The 26,290-nt window shown below is 38.5% G+C and overlaps 1 protein-coding gene across 1 annotated transcript in view; it reads right to left on the bottom strand.

Moving 5' to 3' along the window:
- LOC106088821 (protein sax-3) overlaps window positions 1-26,290 on the bottom strand; it is a 164,105-nt gene that overhangs the window by 45,322 nt on the left and 92,493 nt on the right. The window contains exon 2 of the mRNA XM_059365141.1: window positions 3,265-3,455. Within this exon, the coding sequence (XP_059221124.1) occupies window positions 3,265-3,455 (191 nt within the window). The remainder of the gene's footprint in view (window positions 1-3,264; window positions 3,456-26,290) is intronic.

The raw sequence follows: 26,290 nt of genomic DNA, 5'->3' as shown, positions 1-26,290 counted from the left end.
GTACTTAAATTTTAATATCCTGTACTAATTTTCGAAAGCTTGAAATTGTTGTGCAGGAACAAATATCGAAATAATTTAGCAAATTACCTATAGACCATGAGTCCATAGTCGAAAATCAGCTTAAAATGAAATTGGTATCATACCTATGTTGTCATTAAAGCCTTATAATAGAACATTTCGTTTTAATCGAAAAACAAATGCATTTTTTATAGCTATAGACTTCTAGTGCATAAAAACAAAACTTGCCCTAGCTCAACAATAAACAAAGGAAACGGAAATTCATACTCAAATTCACTCAACATATGCTTAAACTTGTGCATGTATGTGAAACGCCGAATCATTTAACAAAAAATTAACAACGTCTGTAAATATTACAAAAACCGTTATTCCAATGTTTTGTTTTTCGCCCATTTATGCTGTTAGGCCTATTCAAGCACATCTACTATTGCTTTGTATGTGTATGTGCGAGCATGGTATGCATGCCCATTTAGCACATTTCTGTCATGTGGAAATAATTTGTGGCCGACATTCTGTGTCTGATTGTTTTGCATGGGTGTGTGTGTGTGTGTGTGCGTGTGGGTCCCTTTTCACATAAAAATATTTATAAATATAAACGGTATATAATTGCAATTTGCATATTTTATATGAAAGTTGGTTTGCTTTTGCAAAAACATCTGTTAACTATGAGCGTTCAACAACGTACAGCTTTGTTTTTGTTAAAAATTTTTGTTTATGTTTTTATGGGTGTGCGAAATAAAAGCATTAAAAACATTTCTTTCAAATGGCAAAACAATAAGAGGAAAATTTTTGCTAATTGATATTTTATTAATAAATAATTGTGTAAGCAATCTGTGAAAACAAGAATAAGGCAACGGCAAAAAGAAAAAAGCGTGCTAAGTACGGCCGTGGCGAACTTTTGATACCCACCACCATGGATATCTTTATTATTCCACTTTACTATAACTCTACTGTATCCATCCATGGATATTAGTCCAAATCTGTTACAAATTTCGAATTTTATGTGACTCAGACCCTAAATCGGCAAATCGGTCTATATAGAAAATATTTGCAAATTTTCCTTAAAATGTCTACTAAGGAACATGGGAAAACTTCTCATATCAATGGAAGCAGTCCGATTCAAGTTTAAGCTCAATTATAAGGGGCCTGCTTTTTATAGCCGAGTCTGAACGGCGTGCCTTATGCGACACCTCTTGGAGAGAGGTTTTAACATGGCATAGTACCTCACAAATGTTGCCAGCAGAAGGAGGGATCTATATAGTAGCTATATGGAAATATAACCATTTCCGTCTTAGACCATTTCCGATCTAGACCATTTCCGGCTTAGACATCAGGGGGCTTAATCCAACTCACTGTTCTAATTTCAGCGAAATTGGGTAATAAATGCGGCTTTTAAGGGCTTAAGACCCTAAATCACCAGGTCGGTCTATATGGCAGCTACATCTAGATATAGTCCGATCTAGATCCTATTTGGTTCGGCTGACGGGATTCTAGACACAACTCACTGCCACTCATCACTCTTATAAATTTCATTGAAATCGTGTAATAAATGCGCCTGTTACGGACTTAAGATCCTAAATCAGCATATCGTTCTATATGGCAGCTATATGTTAATATGGCCTGATATACACCATATTCGGATCGGATGTCAGATGCTCATAGAACAACTCACTGTTTGAAGTATCGATATTACGAGATAACCAGCTGGTATCTACCGGGCGTCCACAGATGTACAGGGCGACAATATCAGATTGACTGCAGGGGAGGCACTTGCAAACTAAACTGTGCCGTCTTTCTGGAGCCACAGTTATCTCAAAAGACGTTCATTATTTACATTCGAAAACTGTTCGTGCCCTTACTGTCCTCGTTGCTATTGAGCTCATGGCCAGTTTACTGTCTGTATAGATATTCACACTCGATGTCCTCGCATTAACATCACACCACTTCACGCATTCCGTGATAGCCCGAATCTCAACCTATAACACCGTATTATGATATCTGATCGTAAATCTTTTCCAATCCTAGGTTGGTTGACCTGCCTTCATCTCCTATTCAATCTACCATAGCGTTTGGTCGCAAAATAGCTGTATCCTATCTAGTATGTATGACTATGGGCCGCACATCTAGAATTGTAGCCTAGTAGGCTACTGGAGCCAAGTAGGCTACTGAATACAGTTAATGAAAGCGCAAAATCCCTGGGCGTTGTGCTGGACAGGAAATTGAACTTCAAATCCAACATTTGGGAGAGGAAAAGAAAGGCAACTCTTGCCCTATACACCTGCAAGTTAGCCATTGGCAAAAGTTGGTGGGTTTAAACCGCATGCAGTGGGTATATACTGCAGTTGTTAGACTTGTAATGCTATATGGTGTTGTGGCCAAACCAAACTCTCCGGCTCAATAGCCTGACTCCGACCCGGAGTCGAGTGCTAGACTCCGCAGCCCTGATTTCTTCGCACTATTCGACAAAAACCGTTTTTGAGTGATTGCCAAATATGAGGATTTCAAGGAGAACAAAACTTTTTTACGGCACGGTGTTCATGCAATATCGAATGTGAGCAGGTGGAAGAAATGCCCAAGGATGCCTCCATCTCACAATATGTCACATGACGATCTTGCATTATAAGTTCACGCACGGCATCAACGTTGTGTGATTACATTCCTACCCCTTAGAAGATAACATCATCTGGTTAGGATACTGGTTCAAATCCCTTCTAAATAGCCTATTTAAGGTAGTCACTCATAGGAGTGGCAATAACATATTACCATTTGGCGTGCCCTGTATCTTATTCTCTATGAACCGGCTCTTTAGGGACAGGATAAATCGTGTGCTAAGGAATAAGTGGACAATATGTGTGGCCAGGGCACATGGGAGACCACCATAAATGGCCTACTACAGATTCTGACTTTGTTGTTAGTTTATAAGGCAGTTTTATATTTTTATATGAGCTAACAGATGGACAGACAAAAAACATAGCCCACTACGCTTTGCATTTTTGGTATATACTTGGCATACACAGTAATCGACTATTTTCGGAGGTTGAGAGAAGTTTCGGGTGAATTTTTTTCTTGCTTTTTTGTATTTTGGGTCAATTTTCCAAAAACCTGTCAGCACTTTGAAGTATACACTCCTGTTTTTGATGAATATTTCATTCTATACTACTTATAATATTTAAACACCATATTCCTTCTTTAAAATTCGTCAACCATTGCTAATTATAAATCTTCCTACTTTCAGAATCAACTTACCTTTAGAAAAAATAAATCTCCCGTTGGCATAACAATGCGATGCGACCCTGAGTCGGTTTTCAATTCATAGCCATCTTTGAACCATTGTATTGATGGAGTTGGACTACCTTCGGCCTTGCAGTTGAATGTAAAAGGATCATTTTTGGGCACCACCATATCCATGGGATTTTCAACGATACGAGGATTTTGAGCTAAAATGAGAAAGAAATAGGAAGGAAAAAAAATTAATACAAAATAGTCAAAAGCAGGTGAGAAAAAATAGGCTTTAAATTTTGATTACAATTTGTTATGGTTCTAGAAATAACTCTCATGAGAAATACATTGTTAAGGATTAAGAAACAATACCATACTACTGCCTTTGCCTTTGTTTAAATGGCATGACCAAAGAGAAACGCCTCGTTTTTAAATTTTACACACAAAGGACCATCATAAAAACCTGGAGGTTAGCTGGGAACTATGGCAGTCATCAAACTAACAATGGCATCAGTAATTTCCAATTCACATTCAAAAAGGTCTTAGAGAGCAGAGCAGACTACATGGCTGGCCACAGCAGTTAACCTGGTTTAAAGCGCATTACTCTCCTCCCCCTTTAGGAGAGGCCATTGTAAAAGAGCCCATCATTAATGAAGGGAAAAAATAAAGTCAAAGCTAAGCGCTGTGTGTTATGTCAAAGTAGTAACCTTTTGTACTATCTCTCCTGCCGAGTGATGGGGTGTCCTTTTGACTTCCCGCTCCCTGCTCCCACAGAGGAGAAGAACAGACGGCATATGCTTTTCGTTACCATTATAAACCTATTCATTGGTTTTTCCTTCTTTACTTATGGGAGAAAAAATGGAAATTATTGCATTACTTTTTGATATTTATGATAATTTGTTTTTATTTTATGGTCAAAGTAGGGAACCACAAGCTGTTTTTTTTTCTCTTTCTCCTCTATATCTTGTGGCGGCTATTTGCTTCACTAGCCACAGTCTGCAGACTAAGTAAGCGCACATTATCTGCTCTAGAACAGGTATTAATGCCAAAGTAAGTGATGGCAAGCAGACTTCTTTTTTGCAGAACCTGCCATTGCGGGATTTCGTTCTGCCTCATTTTCAAACATTATTTAAAAAGGTTCAATTGTGTTTAATCACCGTAAAAGTGAAGTTAATGAATGCTAACGAAAGGAAAAAAAAACAGAAAAGATAAATTTCTATTGGTTTTCATCTCCTCCTCCTCTTCCTTAGGAAAATTCTATTATAGACTAACTTTAGTGGTTTTGCAGCAAGAATGTTTAAACTTTTCAATGCCAAAAAAAAAGTCTCCCACCTGCTGCCTAGATAATTTGATTAAAATTTATTTTTCTTTTTAATTTAAATTTTAAGGACTTTTTAATCTTTAGCCTTAGCAACTAGACCGCTTTGCTAAAAATGCAATTATCATTCGACATTTATTTGTTTTGTCTTTGTGCGTGTGTGTGTGTGTTTGTCAAGTCCTTCGCCACCATTAAGGTTCATTTGTGCCTCATGTCGTTATCATCACCTCTTTCGTTTCGTTTTTGCAGTCCCCACATTGCCGCCCATCGCTTTATTTTGTTGTAGTTTGTTGCTATCACCGTTAGTTCTTAAACGGAAATTAAATTTTCGCCTTTGGAAAATTTATTGAAAACGGATAAATGAAGCCATCAATTGTTTGCCTTCTATGGAGAGCTTTTAGAATGTCATAGTCTTAGCACCCTCTTTGTAGCATTTCGTAATTTATTAGATGAAAACGGGAATAAAATAGAACACAAAGAGAAATGAATGAACAATAATGGCTTTAGAAGAAAAGCAAATAAACGAATGGCCCACCATAAGGGGTTAGGAGCTTTCTGCGAGACAGGGGCCTGTGAAGGGGAGCAATGAAAATTTAAAATTGGGACATTTTGTGGGTTGCTGTGCAAATATGGGAAATATTTGTCAGAAAACTACGATAATCTTTGCCATGGAATAATATCAGGGTTTAAAGCAATTACATTTTTAAGTCATCAGTATTATATTTTTGTAAAGAAAACACTTTTAAAATAGCTATTAAGTAACTTAAGAGGAGGTATTTATACAAAAAAAATGCAAATTTTACCCATGAGCATGCAGACAGGGGCAAATTTCTCACGTTTCATTGAGTGCAGTCCGATTCAAGTTTATGCTCAATGATAAGGGACCTCCTTTGTTATAGCCGAGTCCGAACGGCATGCCGCAGTGCGACACCACTTTGGAGAGAATCTTTATATGGCATAGCACCTCACAAATGTTGCCAGCATTAGGAGGGAAAAACCACCGCTGAAATTTTTTTTCTGATGATCTCGACAGCATTCGAACCCGGGCGTTCAGCGTCATAGGCAGACATGCTGACCTCTGCGCTACGGTGGCCTCCTAAGGTAGGTTTTTATACAGATTTCAATAAGAACTGAAATCGGTAAGAGCTTAAGTAGTCAAACTGAAAGATAGGCTTATGTTGGAGCTATACCAGATAGTGTACTAATACTTAGCATGAATGTTTAAAATTCAAAATCCTCTTTTAGAAGCTCATAAAATGGTGTGAAGGGATCAGGGATGAAGGATATCACAACAGAACATCACACGCAAAAATCCAGCAAAATTAGATCATCGTTACCGCCTTCACGTGGCAAGGAAATCACATATGGAGATCAGTTTATATGGGGGCAATATCAGGTTATGAACCAACACGAACCAAACTCGACACTCCTGTTAGAGATCATAGCATCACAATTCATGTGAAATGTCGAATTAAAGACCCTGGAGGGCGCAACAAGTCAAATATTGTGGTGGCAAAAACATGGCGAACCCTTCCCTATTCCTTAGAAAACGTACTGGAGTATCCAATGCCTCTGCTGAAGGCTCTTGAGAGGTTGATAGAAACATATCTTAGGGCAAAGATCCCTGGAGATCGCATGTCGCGGCAGCAGTATGCATATATTGGTTTGCCCAAAAAAGTAACTGCGGATGTTTTAAAAGAAAGTAAATGCATTTTTAACAAAACTTAGAATGAAATCAAATATACTTTTTTTACACTCTTTTCTAAAGCAAGCTAAAAGTAACAGCTGATAACTGACAGAAGAAAGAACGCAATTACAGAGTCACAAGCTGTGAAAGAATTTGTCAACGCCGACTATATGAAAAATCCGCAATTACTTTTTGGGCAACCCAATAGTAAAGACAAATCCACTGAATCAGCCCCTCGCGACCTAGTCGGCTATATAGAGAGTTCTCACGCTATCAAGGACAATTGAAGGTGCTTTCAATAATGTAAAACCGATGTCAATCATGAAGGAGTTGAAGTTTCTAGGCATCAACTCTAGCGTAAGAAAGTTTATTGATAACTTACTTACTAAAAGATGCATTACGACAGGCTTGGAATCTGTGGAACTAAAGAGATGAGTCAGCAGAGGTACACCTCAAGGAGGTATACTGTCTCCTCTACTTTGGAATATATCCATTAACAATATATTATTGTCTCTGGAAGAAAAAGGTGTAAAAGTGGGCGCGTATGCTGATGACGTGGCAATTGCGGTTAGGGGAAAGTTTCCCAGCACTCTAAGAGATATACTACAGAAAGCTCTACGTGTAGCAGCAAAAGGGGCTAGCGAAAGTGGTCTAGGTATAAATCCGTGCAAGACAGAAGTAATTCTTTTCAGCAGGGGATACAAGTAGCCTACAGTGGAACATGTCTCCTTGGGTGGAGAGAATGATCCATTTACCGGAAACGCAAAATACTTGGGTGTTTTGCTGGACAGGAAATTGAACTTTAAATCCAACATTTTGGAAAGGGCAAGAAAGGCTACTCTTGTCCTATAAACGTGCAAAAGAGCCATTGACAGTTGGCAGACCTTTAATGCTAAAGTTCCATTTACCGGAAACGCAAAATACCTGGGTGTTTTGCTGGACAGGAAATTGAACTTCAAATACAACATTTTGGAAAGGGCAAGAAAGGCCCCTCTTGCCCTATACACCTGCAAGAGAGCCATTGGCAAAAGTTAGGAGGGGGGGTGGGTTAGACCGCGTGTCATGCATTGGGTATATACTGCAGTTGTCAGGCCTATAATGCTATATGGTGTTGTGGTCTGGTGGACGGTGCTTCAAAAGTCCACCTACTGCTCAATACTTAACCGGATCCAAAGGATGGCTTGTTTGTGCATCATAGCCGCACTGAGAACGACACCATCTGATGCACTGAATTTAATGCTACATCTAATGCCTCTGGATATTGTGGCTAGACAAATTGCAGCGACCACTGCCGTGAGGTTAAGGGAGCTTTCTCATTGATCATGTGGCGGCTATGGACACTGTGTTATACTTGATGCAATATCCGATGTTCCTGGCTGTGTGAATTACACCCTACCTGAGCCGATTTTTGATCAAAATTACAGTACCGCTATTCCCGATATAATCGATTGGAACTACGATATCTCTGGTAACAGAAGTTACATAGACTGCTATACGGATGGTTCCAAACTAAACGACCAGGTGAGATTTGGGGTGTACTCTAAAGATCTAGAACTGGTCATATCGAAAATGTTACCCGACCAATGCAGTGTATATCAAGCGGAGATCTTTGCAATTAAGGAAGTGGAGGAATGGCTAAGATATAATGACAATACGGCATAAATATCTTCCAGACAGCCATTAAATCCTTGGCGAACGTATTTCTGAACACAAAAATCGCCCTCGACTGTCGCAGATCTCTCAACGAGATGACTGAACACTTCAAAATTCACCTGTTCTGGGTGCCGGGCCACAGTGATATCCTAGGGAACTGTAAAGCGGACGAGCTTGTGAGACTAGCACCTACCCTACACATTCTAGGGATACTGGAGTCTGTGTGTATGCCTCTAGCGAGATGTAAGCAAAGTTCTCAGGGCCAGACCCGAAGGACAACGAATGATAGATGGTCACAAAGAGGGGGCTGTGAGCTTTTCAAAACTTTTAGATCTAATCTAGACTTGAAGAGGTCTACTGCTTTGCTGTCATTGGCTAGAACAGACGTCTCAGTCGTTGTGTTCGTCATGACAGGTCAGTGTCTAATCGGAAAACATGCTGACAGACAGAAGGTTGCCAGCAAGGACTTTTGCAGAAGCTGTGAGGACATCGAAGAGGAAGGTGTTCTATAGTTTGAACACCTTCTGTGTATGTGTCGTACACTAGCAGTCAGAAGAGATTCCACTTTAGGTTCTCATTTCTTTGAGAACCTGTCTGATTTTGTGGATGTGAACATTCACAAGTTATTGGTTCTTAAAAGCGATCAGGATGGATGAAGAAAGACAAAGGCGAACATTTTTTTAAAAAATCGCGCTATTTTTTTATTTATTTTTTTTCAAATAAAACATCTTAAACAATTTCAATCTTTTTTTATTGCTGACAACTCTTATTTTAGTTTGTGAAAATGTATTCAAAGTTTTTGTAGTAAAATATATACATTTGAGTCCCAAAATGGTGAAATTAGACCCTAAGTGATGACCATGTGCCCCAATATTATTTACCCCCAATGTAATTGGAAAACTTCAGATTTACTTGCGAAAAACCAAATTGTCCCAATGGTCGGATAAAAGAAAGACCCCAAAAAGATGAAATTTGGGTTAAAATTTTGTTGTTGTTCTCCATATATGAATACCTATTTCGGGTATATTTTCAATTTGGATTTGGGGTTTAATTTCCTGGGGCCCAAATTCAAGCCGCCCAAATAATTTCTTAATATCTATATTCCAGGTGTAATTTCTGAGGGACCATCCGGTGACCGGTCATAACGCCCAACATTTTTTTGGGCTTAAGTTCGCTGTTAAGGAAATCATAACGCCCAATTGGGGGTTGTAACCTACATATAGGCGTATACAACACCAAAGCCCAAGCAAGCCCAAAAAATTTTCATAAAATTAATAGAAATTGATTTTACTATTTAACAAGTAAAAGCGTGCTAAGTTCGGCCGGGCCGAATCTTATATACCCTCCACCATGGAGCGCAGTTGTCGAGTTCTTTTCCCGACATCTCTTCTTAGGCAAAAAGTGATATAAGAAAAGATTTGCTCTGCTATTAGAGCGATATCAAGATATGGTCCGGTTTGGACCACAATTAAATTATATGTTGGAGGCCTGTGTAAAATGTCAGCCAATTCGAGTGAGAATTGCGCCCTTTGGGGGCTCAAGAAGTAAAATAGAGAGATCGATTTATATGGGAGCTGTATGGGGCTATAAACAGATTTAGACCATAATCAACACGTATGTTGATGGTCAAGAGAGGATCCATCGTACAAAATTTCAGGCAAATCGGATAATAATTGCGACTTCAAGAGGCTCAAGAAGTCAAGATCCCAGATCGGTTTACATGGCAGCTATATCAGGTTATGAACCGATTTAAACCTTATTTGACACAGTGGTTGAAAGAAAAAATAAAAAATAAAAAACGTCATGCAAAATTTCAGCCAAATCAGGTAGGAATTGCGTCCTCTAGAAGCTCAAGAAGTCAAGTCCCCAAATCTGTTTATATGACAGCTATATCAGTTTATGAGCCGATTTGAACCATTTTTGGCACACTTGTTGGATATCATAAAAATAACATGTCGTGCAAAATTTCATTCCAATCTGATAAGAATTGCGCACTTTAGAGGCTTAAGAAGTCAAGACCCAAGATCGGTTTATATGGCAGCTATATCAGGTTATGGACCGATTAAGACCATACTTGGCACAGTTGTTGAATATCATAACAAAACACGTCGTGCAAAATTTCATTGTAATCGGATAAGAATTGCGCACTCTAGAGGCTTAAGAAGTCAAGACCCAAGATCGGTTTATATGGCAGCTATATCAGGTTATGGATCGATTAGGACCATACTTGGCACAGTTGTTGAATATCATAACAAAACACGTCGTGCAAGATTTCATTCCAATCGGATAAGAATTGCGCACTTTAGAGGCTCAAGAATTCAAGACCCAAGATCGGTTTATATGCCAGCTATATCAGATTATGGACCGATTTGAACCATATTTAGCACAGTTGTTGGATATCATAACAAAACACGTCGTGCCAAAATTCATTCAAATCGGATAAGAATTGTTCACTCTAGAGGCTCAAGAAGTTAAGACCCAAGATCGGTTTATATGGCAGCTATATCAGATTATGAACCGATTTGAACCATACTTGGCACAGTTGTTGGACATCATAACAAAACACGTCGTGCCAAAATTCATTCAAATCGGATAAGAATTGCGCACTCTAGAGGCTCAAGAAGTCAAGACCCAAGATCGGTTTATATGGCAGCTATATCAGGTTATGGACCGATTTCAACCATACTTGGCACAGTTGTTGGATATCATAGCAAAACACGTCGTGCAAAATTTCGTGCCAATCGGATAAGAATTGCGCACTCTAGAGGTTCAAGAAGTCAAGACCCAAGATCGGTTTATATGGTAGCTATATCAAAACATGGACCGATATGGCCCATTTACAATACCAACCGACCTACACTAATAAGAAGTATTTGTGCAAAATTTCAAGCGGCTAGCTTTACTCCTTCGGAAGTTAGCGTGCTTTCGACAGACAGACGGACGGACGGACGGACGGACGGACAGACGGACGGACATGGCTAGATCGACATAAAATTTCACGACGATCAAGAATATATATACTTTATGGGGTCTCAGACGAATATTTCGAGTAGTTACAAACAGAATGACGAAATTAGTATACCCCCCATCTTATGGTGGAGGGTATAAAAACAAAATAAGTTCATAAGGCCCAAAGGTTGTTCAGGCCGATTTGTGGGAGGTTATAATGCCCAAAAAAAAATATTGGGTAAGGTCATAAAGCCCAAAAATCTTTTGGGCCACTATGTCCTCTAGACTTTTTGACCGTTTCATCCGGGTCATCCCACCCCCAAAACACCACCACCGACAGAGGCAATATTGGGCTTAAATAAAAGCATTAAGGAGTGAAAGCACAGCGGAGAGGGCCAAGGGTTTAGCAAGTATCTAAATATTGAGCGATTTGGGCTTTCGTGAACTAAAGCCGCAAAAAAATTAACCCAATATCTCTGAAGGCTGCAGCGTGATTACCATTGGCAAAAGGCCAGGCGGAAAGACAGACACGTGAATCTTGTTAAATCGTCATAAAATTTTGCGACAATCAATTTAATATGGACTTTGTAGTATCGTAGATGGATAGGTCGATGCATTGCAAACGGAATTACAAAAGGAATATGCCTCGCATTCTAGGGCGGTGGTTATGAGAAAAAAGGAGGTGAGAAACTATGTAACTGCAACCTACAGCATGGAAGTTTTCCATCCAAGTCATGGCGGACAACATCAGAGAGACTTCAGTTCTAACAGAAGTTTCAAGTTTAGATCTCTTCAAATTTAGATTGGGTCATATTGTCTTGGAGCATACGCCATTCTCAATTTTTTACCACCTGTCATCTGTTGACCTTTTCCAAAAAACTAGATTGCATGTGGGCATACCACAAGATTTCAATTCCCCAGGAATGTGTAATGATGATTTTAGTTTTGCAAATTCTGGCGATATCTATGTGCCTCAACACCCATAATAGGTGAATCTATATCCATAAACCGGATATTCACACACACTTAGTATTTGTAACAATTTGCAATAAAATTTAATTTACCGTAGAGTTATTCTTGGAAATCTCAATCTTTTTAAACAAAAATCTTCATTATATCTAATTGGCCATTGTATAACAATCATGACCATTAAATTTTATGATAATGGAATTATTAATTCTCTCAAAATTGTTTACTAACCAAAGTCTTTGTTTTAATGACCAAGGTTAATGAAGCCAGAAATTTCATAAATTTCTAAATAAATACTGCTTCACTATATTTTTTCCACTTTTTAATACCTTACCAAAAAAAAACAAAAACTTTTCTATGCATTCTACAAACAGATAGTGTTGCAGCAACAACCTAAGAAAAACAAAGATAATATTGTTTTTCTTTTTTTTTTTTGTTAGTTTTGTGAAATTTCAGTTTTAAATATTTTAACAAACACATAAATTTTACTTGAGAATTATGTGCAAAAGTTTTAGTGGCAAGGAAACTACAACCAGACGGAGCAACCAAAGCGACCAACTACGAAGCAAATGATGCTTTAGGAAAAAAAACGTTCATACTTGGTCCAATGCTGATTAGAAACGAAAGACCGAACAGTCCAGAACGGAGATAGTGGTCGCAACGGAAAACAAAATAGTTGTTGTAGCATGGGTTTTCCGTTCCAACAGGAAATAAAGAAAAGTATGAACAGAAGTTGGAGGGGGAACAAGCACAACAGCAAAAACCAAATCACACAAATTATCACAACAAGTGGAGCAGAAAATAAAGGCTACAGGTAAGAGAGTGTGTGTGTGTGTGGAAAATTTTTGTTTTTAAGGAAACTGTCGATACTTAAAGAAGAAAAGTTTAAATATAAAATAAATTTAAGAAAATACACGAAAAAAAACAAATGCTCTGCTTAAGGGTGTATGGAAAAAGCTTTTGAAAAGAAAAACAAATAAGGAATGCTTAAACAAGCTATTAGAAATTGGTATTCCCTTCAAGAGGAAGTTAGAACATGAAAACTGATATGCTATTGACAAGCGGAAGCTACTTAATTTTGTTAAGAAAATAACAACAAGTCAAGAGGTTAAGGAAATGCATTTTTATACCCACCAATGTAGGATAGGGGCTCTATTTATTACCCGATTTCGTTGAAATTTTAAACAGTGGGTAGTTTTAGTTCTCCCAAAATCCGTCCCGGATATGGTTTGTATCGGATAGTATTTAGATATAGCTTCCATAGAGAGCGATTTGCCGATTAAGGGTCTGAAGCTTGAAAAAACTTTATTTATTACCCGATTTTGTTGAATTTTGAAACACAAAATTCAACAGTGACTTATATTTATCGGACCACTCAATGTCCGTGCCGAATTTGGCTGCATAAGTTATCCAATTTTCTCCAGATTGTGGCGAAAAGGGGTTAACATATACACCGGAGGTGGTGAGTATCCAATGCCTTCCTTTTTACATGTTCATCTTCAACTTAAACTTTGAAAATATTTTCTTCTCATTGCATTCCATACATCTGATATTCATCTGTTCTTTGGAAAAGTAGAAGTATGTTGTTGGCTTTGTCAAAACACAGCACTGTTTTGCCATCATTATAGTGTTCAAAATCAACCATTAGCATCTCAGTGTGTAAGTCAACATTGTTTCCAATCACCTCCCACAAATCTTCATGTGTTAGCAGTTGCAACTCTCAGTTTTGCTTGTGTTCCAAGTGCTGCTCTCTGCTATCATTGACATGTTCATCTTTCTACCATTGCGAGTGGCACACAACACAGAAAAAAGATCTGCCAAACATTCGGTAAGCTTTAGCAGTTAATATCTCATCTTGGCCATTGCAACATTGTAAGCCCACCAAGAAAAAAAAGTCTATGTAAATTTTTCTCTTTAACTTTGAAGCAAAATGATGTAGCAATGATGTCTAGGTAGTTAGTTCTATCGGCCAGTGTTCTATCATCATTGTTGTAGAGTTGGTGACTAAAGGCAAACAATTGCAAAAACAATGTCATGCACTTGGCCAAAGACAAACTTCATGGCGGGGAATATTCAAAAATCTTGTTCAGGCGTTTTGGGCCAATAACACTCTCTAAGTAACTACTGTTTTGAGGGTGAAGTGAAGACGACAGTTTACCAACCAGCCAGCCACCTCATGCATCAACATAAACAACAACATCAACATCATTGTCCTCATCATCATCATCATCATCATTGTCAACATCTTCCGCCTTGTCGTTATTGTCAACAACATCATCATTGCATGGTGATATGCAGGCAAAGCTATAAACCAAAAGCCTCAACAGGAACAAGCTGCACTACACCAAGTAGACTTTGTCATCTTTCCCCATTGGATGTGCCGGGTGGGATGTGTTTTGCCCAAATCACGTTGATATACGATAGTTTTGTGAAATAGAAAACAAAATTCAAAAACGTCAACTCAATGTAACTGAACAACCTTCGGAGTTGTAAAGCATTTCAAATCGAAGAATTGTACGAAATCAAAAGAGTTTACAGAAAAGACATTCCTACAAAATCTAATTTAATAAAATGAAAAATTTAGTGTTTTAAGGTTTTAGTTGTCAGAAAATTTAACAAAAGTCAAAATTTAAGCAAGGATTTTGATTTTTCAAATAATTAAAGAGAATCATAACATGAGACTTAGTCGAAAGCAACCAAAACCAACTACCTCAACAGATATTATGATTCACTTCCATACATTTTGTAATATTCTTACTTCACCTCAAATGATTACAAATGTCAAAAGGAAGTATGCGATTTTCGCAGAAATACATAACCTCATTTAAAGCATTCGGCAATCCTATTAACAAAATATACAAATGTCTTATATTGTTGTAGTCAATTTTGTTTGTGGTAGCTGATTGAAGTTCGTTTTTTATAATTTGAACAAAAATGTTTTAATGAATATTTTAGGCACATTGGTTATGTGAATACAAAGAAGCTTCAAAATGAAGGTAATACTGGTTTTTCATCACCCACACTTTGCTTGGCAAAACTCCCATTCTTACTTCAAGATTCTCCGACATCATTTGCAAGTATTTTTTAACTCTCTAGCTCTATCATTTACTTCCTATATTGAATTTTGTAGTTTTTATACCCAGTGTCTTTCACAATTCACGTACGCACCGACAAAAAACCGCAAACATTTTGCCTTCTTTATTTTAATTTCATTTATATGTAACATGTGAACTGGTGAACTTCAAAATTACTCCAAAGAATGCTACAATGAAGATAATTAGACCGACATTATAACTAGTCGTATACAACTTACTTTTGTGGTTTGGCTTTATGGTTGTTGCAACAATGTTTTCAAGTACAAAGATGCTCAAAATATGGAAAGGAAGCGGAGTAAGAAGAACACAGCAACTTAATGAACTTTTCGCCCATAATGAAAGGCTTAGGGTTGGAGAACAACAACAACAACAAGGCTGCTAGTGAAAAAACTAAAACTGTTCTAAAGTGAAAGGCGAAAGTAAGGTGAGCTTCCTCAAAATAGGAATGGCAGGGGCATTTAGAAAGAAGTTATAGAGTAGTAGTAGAAGAGATTTTTTTTGGTATATCAAATTCATTATTTTAGAATTCTTTGAAACACTTAAATCTTTTAATATCACTTCAGATTCTGTTAGCACTTCAAACAGTGGGGTTGTTAACATCATTTAACATAGAATAGTGTAAAGAATTGTGTACATAGGCCGATTTTATAAAACAGCTCCCGATTAAAAATTGACCTTTTTGATTTGACTTTTTAAGGACACTGAAATTGTATGCTTCATCCGATTTCCATGAAATTTGAAATGAGGTTTAATATAAACTTGTGTTAAATGTGGTATACATAGGCAAACTTTTAAGGAAAATGAAAAAATGGTCAGTTTTAGGAAGAATCTAATTCGGAACGAAACCATAATAAGATTTGACACGCTATGATTTGCAACCAGGGAGGCAGGTGGACATTGATGAAAAATCTCAAAATGCTAGAAGGATAAATAGCTTAAGCATCTCAAAACCATCAAAAAAAAGTGGAATTAGTACTTCATCAGCATTAGAAGTGAGCATACGGAACTGTTTATCAGTGCTTAGGTCGTGGATATAGTTTCTAAATGAGTCTAAAATGTACTATCACTTTTACTTAACCCAATCTCGCATTAGGAGTTATAACTTCATCACCATTAGAAGTGAGCGTACACGACGGTAAAGCAGTGCTTGGGTCGTGGATATAGTTTGTTTGTGCATCACAGCCGCACTGAGGACGACACCATCTGATGCGCTGAATTTAATGCAACATCTTATGCCTCTGGACATTGTGGCTACCCAAATTGCAGCGACCACTACCGTGAGGTTAAGGGAACTTTCGGACACTGTGTTTTCCTTGATACAATATCCAATGTTCCAGGCAGTGGGGATTACACCCTACTTGAGCCGATTTTTGATAAAAAGTACTGTACCACTATTCCCGATAGAACTGTTACCAGGGATATCGTAGTTCCATATCCCTGGTAACAGAAGGTACATATACTTCTATATGGATGGTTCCAAACTAAATGACCAGGTGGGCTTTGGGGTGTACTCTAAAGATCTAGAGCTGGTCATATCGAAAAGGTTACCCGACCAATGCAGAGTGTATCAAGCAGAGATCCTTGCAATTAAGGAAGTGATGGAATGGCTATGATATAATGTCAAAACGACGAATGGCATAAATATCTTCTCAGACAGCCTGGCAGCCAAAACCCCCCTCGACTGTCGCAGATCTCCAAACAAGATGACTGAACAGTTCAAAATTCACCTCTTCTGGGTGCCGGGCCACAGAGATATCCCAGGGAATTGTAAAGCGGACGAGTTTCCGAGACTAGGAACTACCCTACACATTCCAGGGATACTGGAATCTGTGGGTATGCCTCTAGCGACATGTAAGCTAAGATTTCAGGACCAGGTCCGAAGACAAGGAATAATAGATCGTCACAAAGAGGGGGCTGTGAGCATACCAAAACTATGTGGCCTCATCTAGACTTGAAGATGTCCACTGCTTTGCTGTCATTGACTAGAAGAGACGTCTCAGTGATTGTGTTTGCCATAACAGGTCACTGTCTAATCAGAGAAGACATGTTGACAGACTGAAGGTTGCCAGCAACGTCTTTTGCAGAAGCTCTGAGAATATCGAAGAAGAAGAAGAGACTATAGAACACCTTGTGTGTGTGTGTCCCGCACTAGCAGTCAGAAGGAGTTCAATTTTAGGTTCTCATTTCTTTGAGAACCTGTCTGATTTAGCGGATGTGAACATTTGCAAGTTATTGGGCTTTTTTAAGCGACGTGGATGGTCCATCAATAGGAAGTAGAAGACATCTTCCCTCTTCTGTTCCTGTGGTATCACAATGGACGAAAGCGTCCAAGTGAGTCTAATGGCAGACTGCCACTTAAACCGAAACTAACCTTGTAACACATCGAAATATTGATCTGAGACCCAATAAAGTATACATTTTCTTGATCGTCTTGACATTCTAAGTCGATTTGGCCATGTCCATCCGTCTGTCGAAAGCACGCTAACTTTTGAAGAAATAAAGTTATGCACTTGAAATTTGCATGCATATTTCCTATTAGTGTGAGTAGGGATTGTATTGGGTTGCCCAAAAAGTAATTGCGGATTTTTCATATGGTCGGCGTTGACAAATTTTTTCACAGCTTGTGACTCTGTAATTGCATTCTTTCTTCTGTCAGTTATCAGCTGTTACTTTTAGCTTGCTTTAGAAAAAAAGTGTAAAAAAAGTATATTTGATTAAAGTTCATTCTAAGTTTTATTAAAAATGCATTTACTTTCTTTTAAAAAATCCGCAATTACTTTTTGGGCAACCCAATAAATAGGCTATATCGGTCCATGTTATGGCATAGGTGTCATATAAACCTATTCTGTATCTTGACTTCTTGAGCCTCTAGAGGGCACAATTCTCATCCAATTTAAATGAAATTTTGCACTGTCCAAATCGGTTCATAACTTGATATAGATTTCGGATCTTGATTCCTTGAACCGCTAGACACCGTAATTATTATCCGATTTGGGTGATATTTAGTACGAAGTGGCTTCTTAAGCCGCTAGAGGGAGCAATTGAGCTAAAATTTTGCATGAAAAGGATTGTTTTGAATACCAATAACTGGCTCAAGTATGGTCATAGTCCATTCATAACCTGATATAGATCCCATGTACACCGATTTCGGTTCTTGATTTCACGAGCCGCTAGAGGGCGCAATTAGCATATCCGAATATGCTGAAAATTTTCACGAAGTGTTTTTGTTTGACCGTCAACACTGTGCCACGTATGGCCTTAATCGGTTCATTACCTGAAATAGCTCCCAGATAAACCGATTTCGGATCTTGACTTCCTTAGCCACTATAGGGCGGAATTCTCATCCGATTGAGCTGAAATTTTGCATGAAGAAGTTTGTTTCGGAATACCAACAACTGTGCCAAGTATAGTCTTAGTCCGTTCACAACTTGATATAGATTCCATGTACACCGATTTCGGATCTTGACTTCACGAGCCGATAGAGGGCGCAATTATTGTCCAATTTGACTGTCCAACAACTGTGCCAAATATGGCCTTAATCGATTCATTACATGATATAGCTCCCATGTAAACCGATATCGGATCTTGACTTCTTGCGCCGCTAGAGGTCGCAATTATTATCCGATTTGGCTGAAATTTGCCATGAAGTGTTTTTGATTTCACTTCCAACAATTGTGCCAAGTATGATCTTAATCGGTTCACAACCTGATATAGATCCGATTTCGGATCTTGAGGGCGCAATTATTATCTGCTAGAGGGCGCAATTATTATCCAATTTGGCTGAAATATGCCATGAAGTGTTTTGGTTTGAGGGCGGAAATCTCATTCGATTGAGCTGAAATTTTGTATGAAGAAGTTTGTTTCAAATTCCAACAACTGTCCCAAGTATGGTCTTAATCCATTCACAACCTGATATAGATCCCATGTACACCGATTTCGGATCTTGACTTCACGAGCCGCTAGAGGGCGCTATTATTATCCGATTTGGCTGAAATTTGCCATAAAGTGTTTTGGTTTGACCAGCAACGACTGTGCAAACTATGGTCTTAATACGTTCACAATCTGATTTAGATCCCATGTACACCGATTTCGGATCTTGACTTCTTTAGCCGCTAGAGGGCGCAATTCTCATCCGAATGAGCTGAAATTTAGTATAAAGTGGTATGTTTTGAATTTCAACAAATGTGCAAACTATGGTCTTAATACGTTCACAATCTTATTTAGATCCCATGTACACCGATTTCGGATCTTTACTTTTTGAGCCGCTAGAGGGCGCAATTCTCATCCGATTGAGCTGAAATTTCGCAAGAAGTGGTTTGTTTTGATTTCCAATGAGTGTGTTAAGTATAGTTTTAATCGGTTTGCAACCCAACATGGCTCCCATATAAACCGATCTCCCGCTTTTATTTCTTAAGGCACTATAGGACGCAATTCCGATTTGGCCGAAATTTTGCACAACGAATTCCACTTCGGTCTCCAATAGCCATACCAAGTATGGCCCCAATCGGTTCGTAACTTGATATAGCTCAAAAAGCACATCTTATCCAATATCGTTTATTTGCCTATAAAGACAGGCCACCGTAGCGGAGACCACCATAGCGCAGAGGTTAGCATGTCCGCCTATGACGCTGAATGCTTGGGTTCGAACCCTGGCGAGAACATCATACAAATTTTCAGCGGTGGTTTTCCCCTCCTAATGCTGGCGACATTTGTGAGGTACTGTACCATTTGGTACGGCAGCCATGTAAAAACTTCTCTGCAAAGAGATGTCGCACTGCAGCACGCCGTTCGGACTCGGTTATCAAGAGGAGTCCCCTTATCATTGAGCTTAAACTTGAATAGGGCACCACTCATTGATATGTGAGAAGTTTGCCTCTGTTCTTTAATGAAATGTCCATGGGCAAATTTGCATTTGCCTATAAAGAGAAATCGGTCAAATAACTTGAAAAATGTGATCCATGGTGGAGGGTATAAAAGATTCGTCCCCGCCGAACGATTTTACTGGTTTCTTGCTACACATTCCCTACATTTTATCTCAGAAATATTTTAAACTTTCAAATTTATATCCCTTCAAACCTTATTCCACTGTCAGTTGATGTCGTCCTATATATCTGTCATACACTCATCCTGAATTTTAATACTCCTTATCGCCTAGCTTTATGTTTAGAGCTTTCAAACAAATGAATTATTTCACTGACAAACTATAACCAGATAAGCGGACTCGTATGAAAAATCTGTCGTTGTTTTGTCATTGCTATTCAATAACACAAAATGGTAAAATTATCATATAATCTGTTGTACGTACGGTGGCATTGCTTGTCAATGGCTGAACAGCCGGCATTATGCAAAAAAAAAAAAAAACAGAAAAACGAGAATAAAAAAACTACTACTACTGATGAGTTAAAATGATAAAAAACAGGGTTTCATTAATTTAAAACAGATGTGGGAACACAAAGCTTTAAAAGATGATAAAAAACGATTTGTAGAAAACAATTGCTGGAGTCCTATTTCACTATGGCAAAAACTCTCATATTTGTAGATCCAACACCATAGCATTGAATTGAGCCTGGCAATCAGTTAGACAACTGCAAAAAAAAAACGAATAGTTTCGTTTATAGACTACTATTCAACCCTCTTGATGATTTACTTCCCCCGCCATAGAATAATAGTTCACTCTCTCTCTCTCGTTTACCATCTCCACTCATAATTGTCGTAATTTTCTAACCCCTGGCTATTTGTCTCATTAGCAGCCATTTGTGGTTTTCTTTTAGGAAACATTTTTCCATTTTACTTGTCTTTTTCTTTGGCCGTCACAACAAGCAGACGTGCCAGGCAAAACAATAGAAATGAATTGTATTTGTGGTAATCTTCATCGTTTAGTATTGCATACCTTCAGGGCTGACATTGGTGGTGAGCATTACAAACGAACAAGCCAAACGACAAAAGTGTACCATTCTACTCTACAAACAAACCAACCAACCAGGGCAATAGAGAAATGAATGAGACATAACAAAGGAACAAAAAAAAGTAAGCAGCCAAAAAAACTCAACTTACACACAAAGATGCAGAGAAGCCATGAATTAATTTTCTGTCAGTTTTATTTCCAAACAATTATGAATGAAAAGGAAGTAAGGAAATTTAAGTGGACTGGGGCAACTGGAGGAGTTGTAGCAGCAGCAGCATACTAGTATTTAACCCTTAAGGCATTTGGCACATTATTAGGCGGCAGTCTCCAGAGAGTGACAGGAAACATTGGTAATTTAAGGCAAACAACAACAACAGCAAAAACTAGAATCAACACAACGCCCAATTACACTAATCAAGTTTGTGGGTTCAAAGAGCAAGAAACTTCTTGGCAGATGATGCTATTATTTAGGGGTTTAATATTCAAAAAACATATGTTTTTCATTATAATGGAATTAGGGACAAAGTTTTTGGCCAAATTTCTTAGACCAATACGTCTACACAAAACACAATTTGATAAATGCTAGTCAAAACAATCCCTTAAGGTATGTTTCATTAAGCAAATGCCCTAGATTGCAAAGGATTAGAGTAAAAGAGCGAAGGAAGGAAACAAGAACGACGAAAGCCTAAAAATAGGCTTTGCTAAATGTTTGGTTTTGTTTTTGTCTGTAACTGTAGGCAATGAATATTGAATATTTATAGCACGTAATTCCGTGTGTCTGAAACTTATTAATTATGTCCAAGTTATGAGTGGTATTAAATACTTATTAAATAAAAAGAACATTCGATATTTAATTAATGGATATGAGAGAAAAAGATATGTTAAGAGGCTGTAGTAAGCAAGAAAAAAACTAATTAAGTAAAAATATAAGCGGAAGAAACATCTTAAGTCTTAGGGATTATATATGATGAAGAACTATACATTAATGCAGCGCTGATCAAGTAATTCATAAAAAGTTTTTTTTTAGTATACTAACTCACTTTACTTTAATTGGCTATCACAGAACATTGGTCCCATAAACCGAACGCAGAATAGCGTTCCGAGCACCTCGATCTTCTGCGCTCCTTCTGACACCAAGTTTGGAGATGTCATTCACCACTTAATCTTTCTATAGGGCTTTTGGTCTTCCCGGTTTGCGTGTATCATTGTGATCGTCTTTAAAAGATTTCTTCGCTGGAGCTTTTTCTTTCATTCTGACAACATGACCTAGCCAAGGCAGCCGTTGTATTTTGCTACATTTAACTATGCCAACGTCTTCATACAGCTCATATAGTTCGTGGTTCATACGACACCGATACTCTCCATCAATGCAAACTGGTCCTTAAATTTTACAAAGCATTTTTCTCTCAAACACTCCAAGTACTGCATTGTCTGGTTTCACGAGTACCCATATCTCGGTACCATATAACAACACGGGTAGTAACCGTGTCTTGTCTGTCGAGAGTGGCCTCAATCCCATCTCAATTAATGTACTGAATTTTGCCTATAACTAAGCTTCAATTTCACCATAATTTTCTCCAATCAAATTTGTTTGACAATCATTTATTGCCAAATGTCAATGACTAAGAGCCAATCATGCATTGTAGGCAAGAACATCGGTTCAAATCCTAGCGAGAACAAAAAGTCTTTAAGCATTTTCCGAAGAGAAGGAAGCACGCAGCGCTGGGAGGTTCTTCTGACGCGGTCTCAGAACGTCCGAGCTGTTCACCCACAACAAGTCAATCTGAAAGTTCAAAGCCTACCCCAACTGCAGTACGTCCTCTTGACAGGAGAATAATCCCCTTCCTTTCGATATCACAGTGAGTGAGTCACTACGGGCAGTGTTCCTTGTCCTAGAAGACCTTGAGATGCCGAACAACGACCTAACCGCGCAATGTTGTAAAGAAGCATCTTTTAGAGATGGAGAGCGATTAGTCATGCATTGGAGTTTCAATAGGCATGATGAAGAATGTAATGAGAATCTGGACCCCAATTTGATTCTAGCTTACCCTTCTGTAAAGGCAGTTTCTACAAATTATGCTTAAGGGAATCCCTCATCGTCTGTGAAGATGCATGATACCGCCATGACATGTCCACGGTGTCTAAAAGGTTTGGCAGCCGCCCATAGGTTTACAGAAAGAAAAGAAGGCAAGATATACCTTTCTCACAAGGCAGTGTGTATAGCATCTTGACATGACAAGTGAGAGTCACTTGCAAAAGTGCCTTTAACTTTGTAGGCTTCCCACGAAAGCGAGGGGCACCTATCAACGGACCTTCTCTTACTTACGAAGATTTGTTAGCAACGTCGCGACCTCAAACTTCTTCTAGAGATGGAGAGCTATAAGTCATGTATTGGAGTTCCAGTGGGCATGATCAATGATGTGAATTTATTCGACGAGGAAATGGACCCAAATTTCATCCTAGCTTTCCCTTCTGTTAAGGCAGGATCTCCAAATCATGCTAAGTGGAGTCCCTCACCATCTGTAAAGATGCATCATACTGCCATGACGTGCCCACTGAGGTCTACAAGGCGAACGGAAGCTAGAGGTACCGTTTGTACAGGGCAGAACGTATCTTGAGATGTCAAGTGAAAGTCCCAGTAAAGCGAGGGTCGAAGATTTGTTAGCTACCTCACACATCTTCTAGAGATGGAGAGTGATGAGCCATGCATTGAAGTTACAGTGGGGATGATGGAGGAAGAGACTTTGTTCGACTATGATCTAGGCTCCTATTTGATTCCCCTTCTGTAAAGACAGGATCTACAAATCATGCTAAGCGGAATGCTTTTCCATCTGTCAATGCTACATAACGCCATGGCGTGCCTACTGAGGTTTACAAGGCGAACGGAAGCTAGACGCACCGTTCGCACAAGGCAGAATGTACTGTATCTTGAGATGTCAACTGAAAGTCCCAGGAAAGCGAGGGGCGAAGATTTTTTGGCAATCTCACACATCTTCTAGAGATGAGGAGTGGTGAGTCTTGCATTGAAGTTACAGTGCGGATGATGAAGGAAGAGACTTTGTTCGATGAGGATTTGGGCTAAAAATCTACAAATGTATAGCAATCCCTTAGCCAAATCTTGCTAAGCGGAATCCGTCTCTATCTGTGAAGGTGCATGACATGCCTACTGTCTCTTAAAGTTTCGGCCCAGAGAACTACAGAGCGAACGGAAGCTGGATGCACCTTTCGTATAAGGCACAATGTACTGTATGTTGAGATGTCAAGTGAATGTCATTTGCCAAAGTGGTCTCCACTTTATAGGCGTCTTAGGAGAGCGGGGGACGCCAATTGAAGGATTTTTTCTTACCTACGAAGGTTTGTTAGTAACCTCACTACATCACACAGAGGAGGAAGGGCTTAATCTGACTCAACTAGAGAACGGTTATTCGTCATTAGAGGACATACCCTGATGTATGGGGTAAATTGAATCTCCTAAGCCTATTTCCCCTCTGTGGATAAACAGGGACCTGAATTCCTTAGCCTAAGTTGGAGCTGATTCGCGACTTTATCGAACCACAGACACAACAATTTCCAAAATGCTCATCAATAGTCAGACTAAAGACTGATATTTTAGAATTTTCTTGACACCAAATAGGAGTATTGTGACTCGAATGAACGGAACTAAAGTCATTGCCAAGGACAATCACGAATAATGAAGTGGCTATAAATTAAATGGAGGCCACCGTAGCGGAGCATTTCCGCCTATGACGCTGAAAGCCTGAGTACAAAACCTGGCGAAACTATCATAAACTTTTCAGCAGTGGTTATCCCCTCCTAACGATGGCGATATTTGTGAAGTACTTAGCCATGTAAAAACTTCTCAAAAGAGGTGTTGCAGTGCGATACGCCGTTCGGACACGGAATGAGCTTAAACTTGAATCGTACAGCACTCAATGATATGTGAGAAGAAAGGAGTGTTCATGGGCAAATTTGCAATTTGGCTGTACATTACAGCATGTCTTGTATAAAACAGGGTCAACATATGGAAGCGCAGAAAAAGTAAGACGACTCACTAGCGATTCAACTCAGGGTTTGGAGAATAGTCGATTTGGGAAGCCACAAAGAAGACATAGCTGAAATATGAACCTGGACGTGAGTAAAATACCAGTTAGCTTGGTGACGAAACAGCATGCCTAAGTTATGTTTAGGTTATATGGCTTAAGGGATCCCAACTATCTTTGAGGAGATCATGTTGGCAAGAATACAAGCAATCTGCTCAAATTGAATGCAAATAAGAGATTGGTATTTTGCCCAAAGATGCATATGGACGCAAAATAGGAGGACATAGGCTTTGTCAAGGTCTTGTTTTTTGTCAGGAGTCAAGCCTTATCCTTTGCGAGGAACACCATATTCATTTCAACCGAAAGTGTCTCTACGATCAAGTTTAAAGTCACTACACAAACATTTTATAGGTTTTGCCAATTTTCCTATATCACTATACAATTATCCCTTGAGAGTATATCTTTTTACTCAAGTACCCAACATTAATAAGGATAAGAAAATCTTAGATAAGGGTTTTAAAGAATATTTTTGCTCGCTCAAAGCCTTTTTTCAATTTTGGCAAATGAATTTAAGTCCACACAAAAAAATACAATCAAATTATATTTCCAAAATGCTATAGCCTCTCATAGCCCTTTGTTGTCTATATGCAGATTTAATGATGCAAGAATGCATGAAATGAGCAAGCATTCTGTATGATGCTTTTTGCACACAAAGGCTGCATGAATGAAATATGAATGTCACAAAAAAACACACACACACACACACACAAAACATACACATATACAATGTTCTACTTTACAAAGCATCTAACAGATTATTATCAAATATACATTGAGTAAATTCATAACTTTCTGTGTGTGTAAGTCTTTCTTTTTTTTGGTCTATGGGACCATGCAATGTGATGACAAGCTAAAGAGCGGAAAATGGGCAGTAATACAAAAATGACAGAAAAAAAACTCTTGCTTTGTGAAAAGCAGCCACACATGCATACAAGAAGGCTATCGCTTTTTGTGCCACCACTAGATATTATATTCATGAAGAAAAATACACACAGATGTCATATATTGATTATCGATTTATATGCTGCACATACTCACAAAAAAGGGATGCCTTTTTACCACACACACACACACACACACACAAGGCAGAAGCCTGGTTGGTCCCATAGTAGTTGGTTGTTTTGCCCAAGGTAGATATGGTGGTCATGGTGTATAGCTGCACTAAAAGCATCCGGTATTTGAATGTTAAATAAATTCAATTAACAAAAACCATAGCCAGGGCATACAAAAGGGGCCACCGCCATTTCGGTTTTATGAATTTCAAATGAGTTTCTGCCAAAACTGAAATTATTTTTATGACAATATTTTTTGCTGGACCATGGAAAAACAACAAAACGATAGCATCTCTGGTCTGTGTGAATTTTCAATGTCATCAAT

The sequence above is a fragment of the Stomoxys calcitrans genome, chromosome 3 (genome assembly GCF_963082655.1).
Source record: "Stomoxys calcitrans chromosome 3, idStoCalc2.1, whole genome shotgun sequence".
NCBI classification, from domain to species: Eukaryota; Metazoa; Arthropoda; class Insecta; order Diptera; family Muscidae; genus Stomoxys; species Stomoxys calcitrans.
Note: the sequence above shows the minus strand (reverse complement) of the source record. Positions and strands in the feature narration are given on the sequence as shown.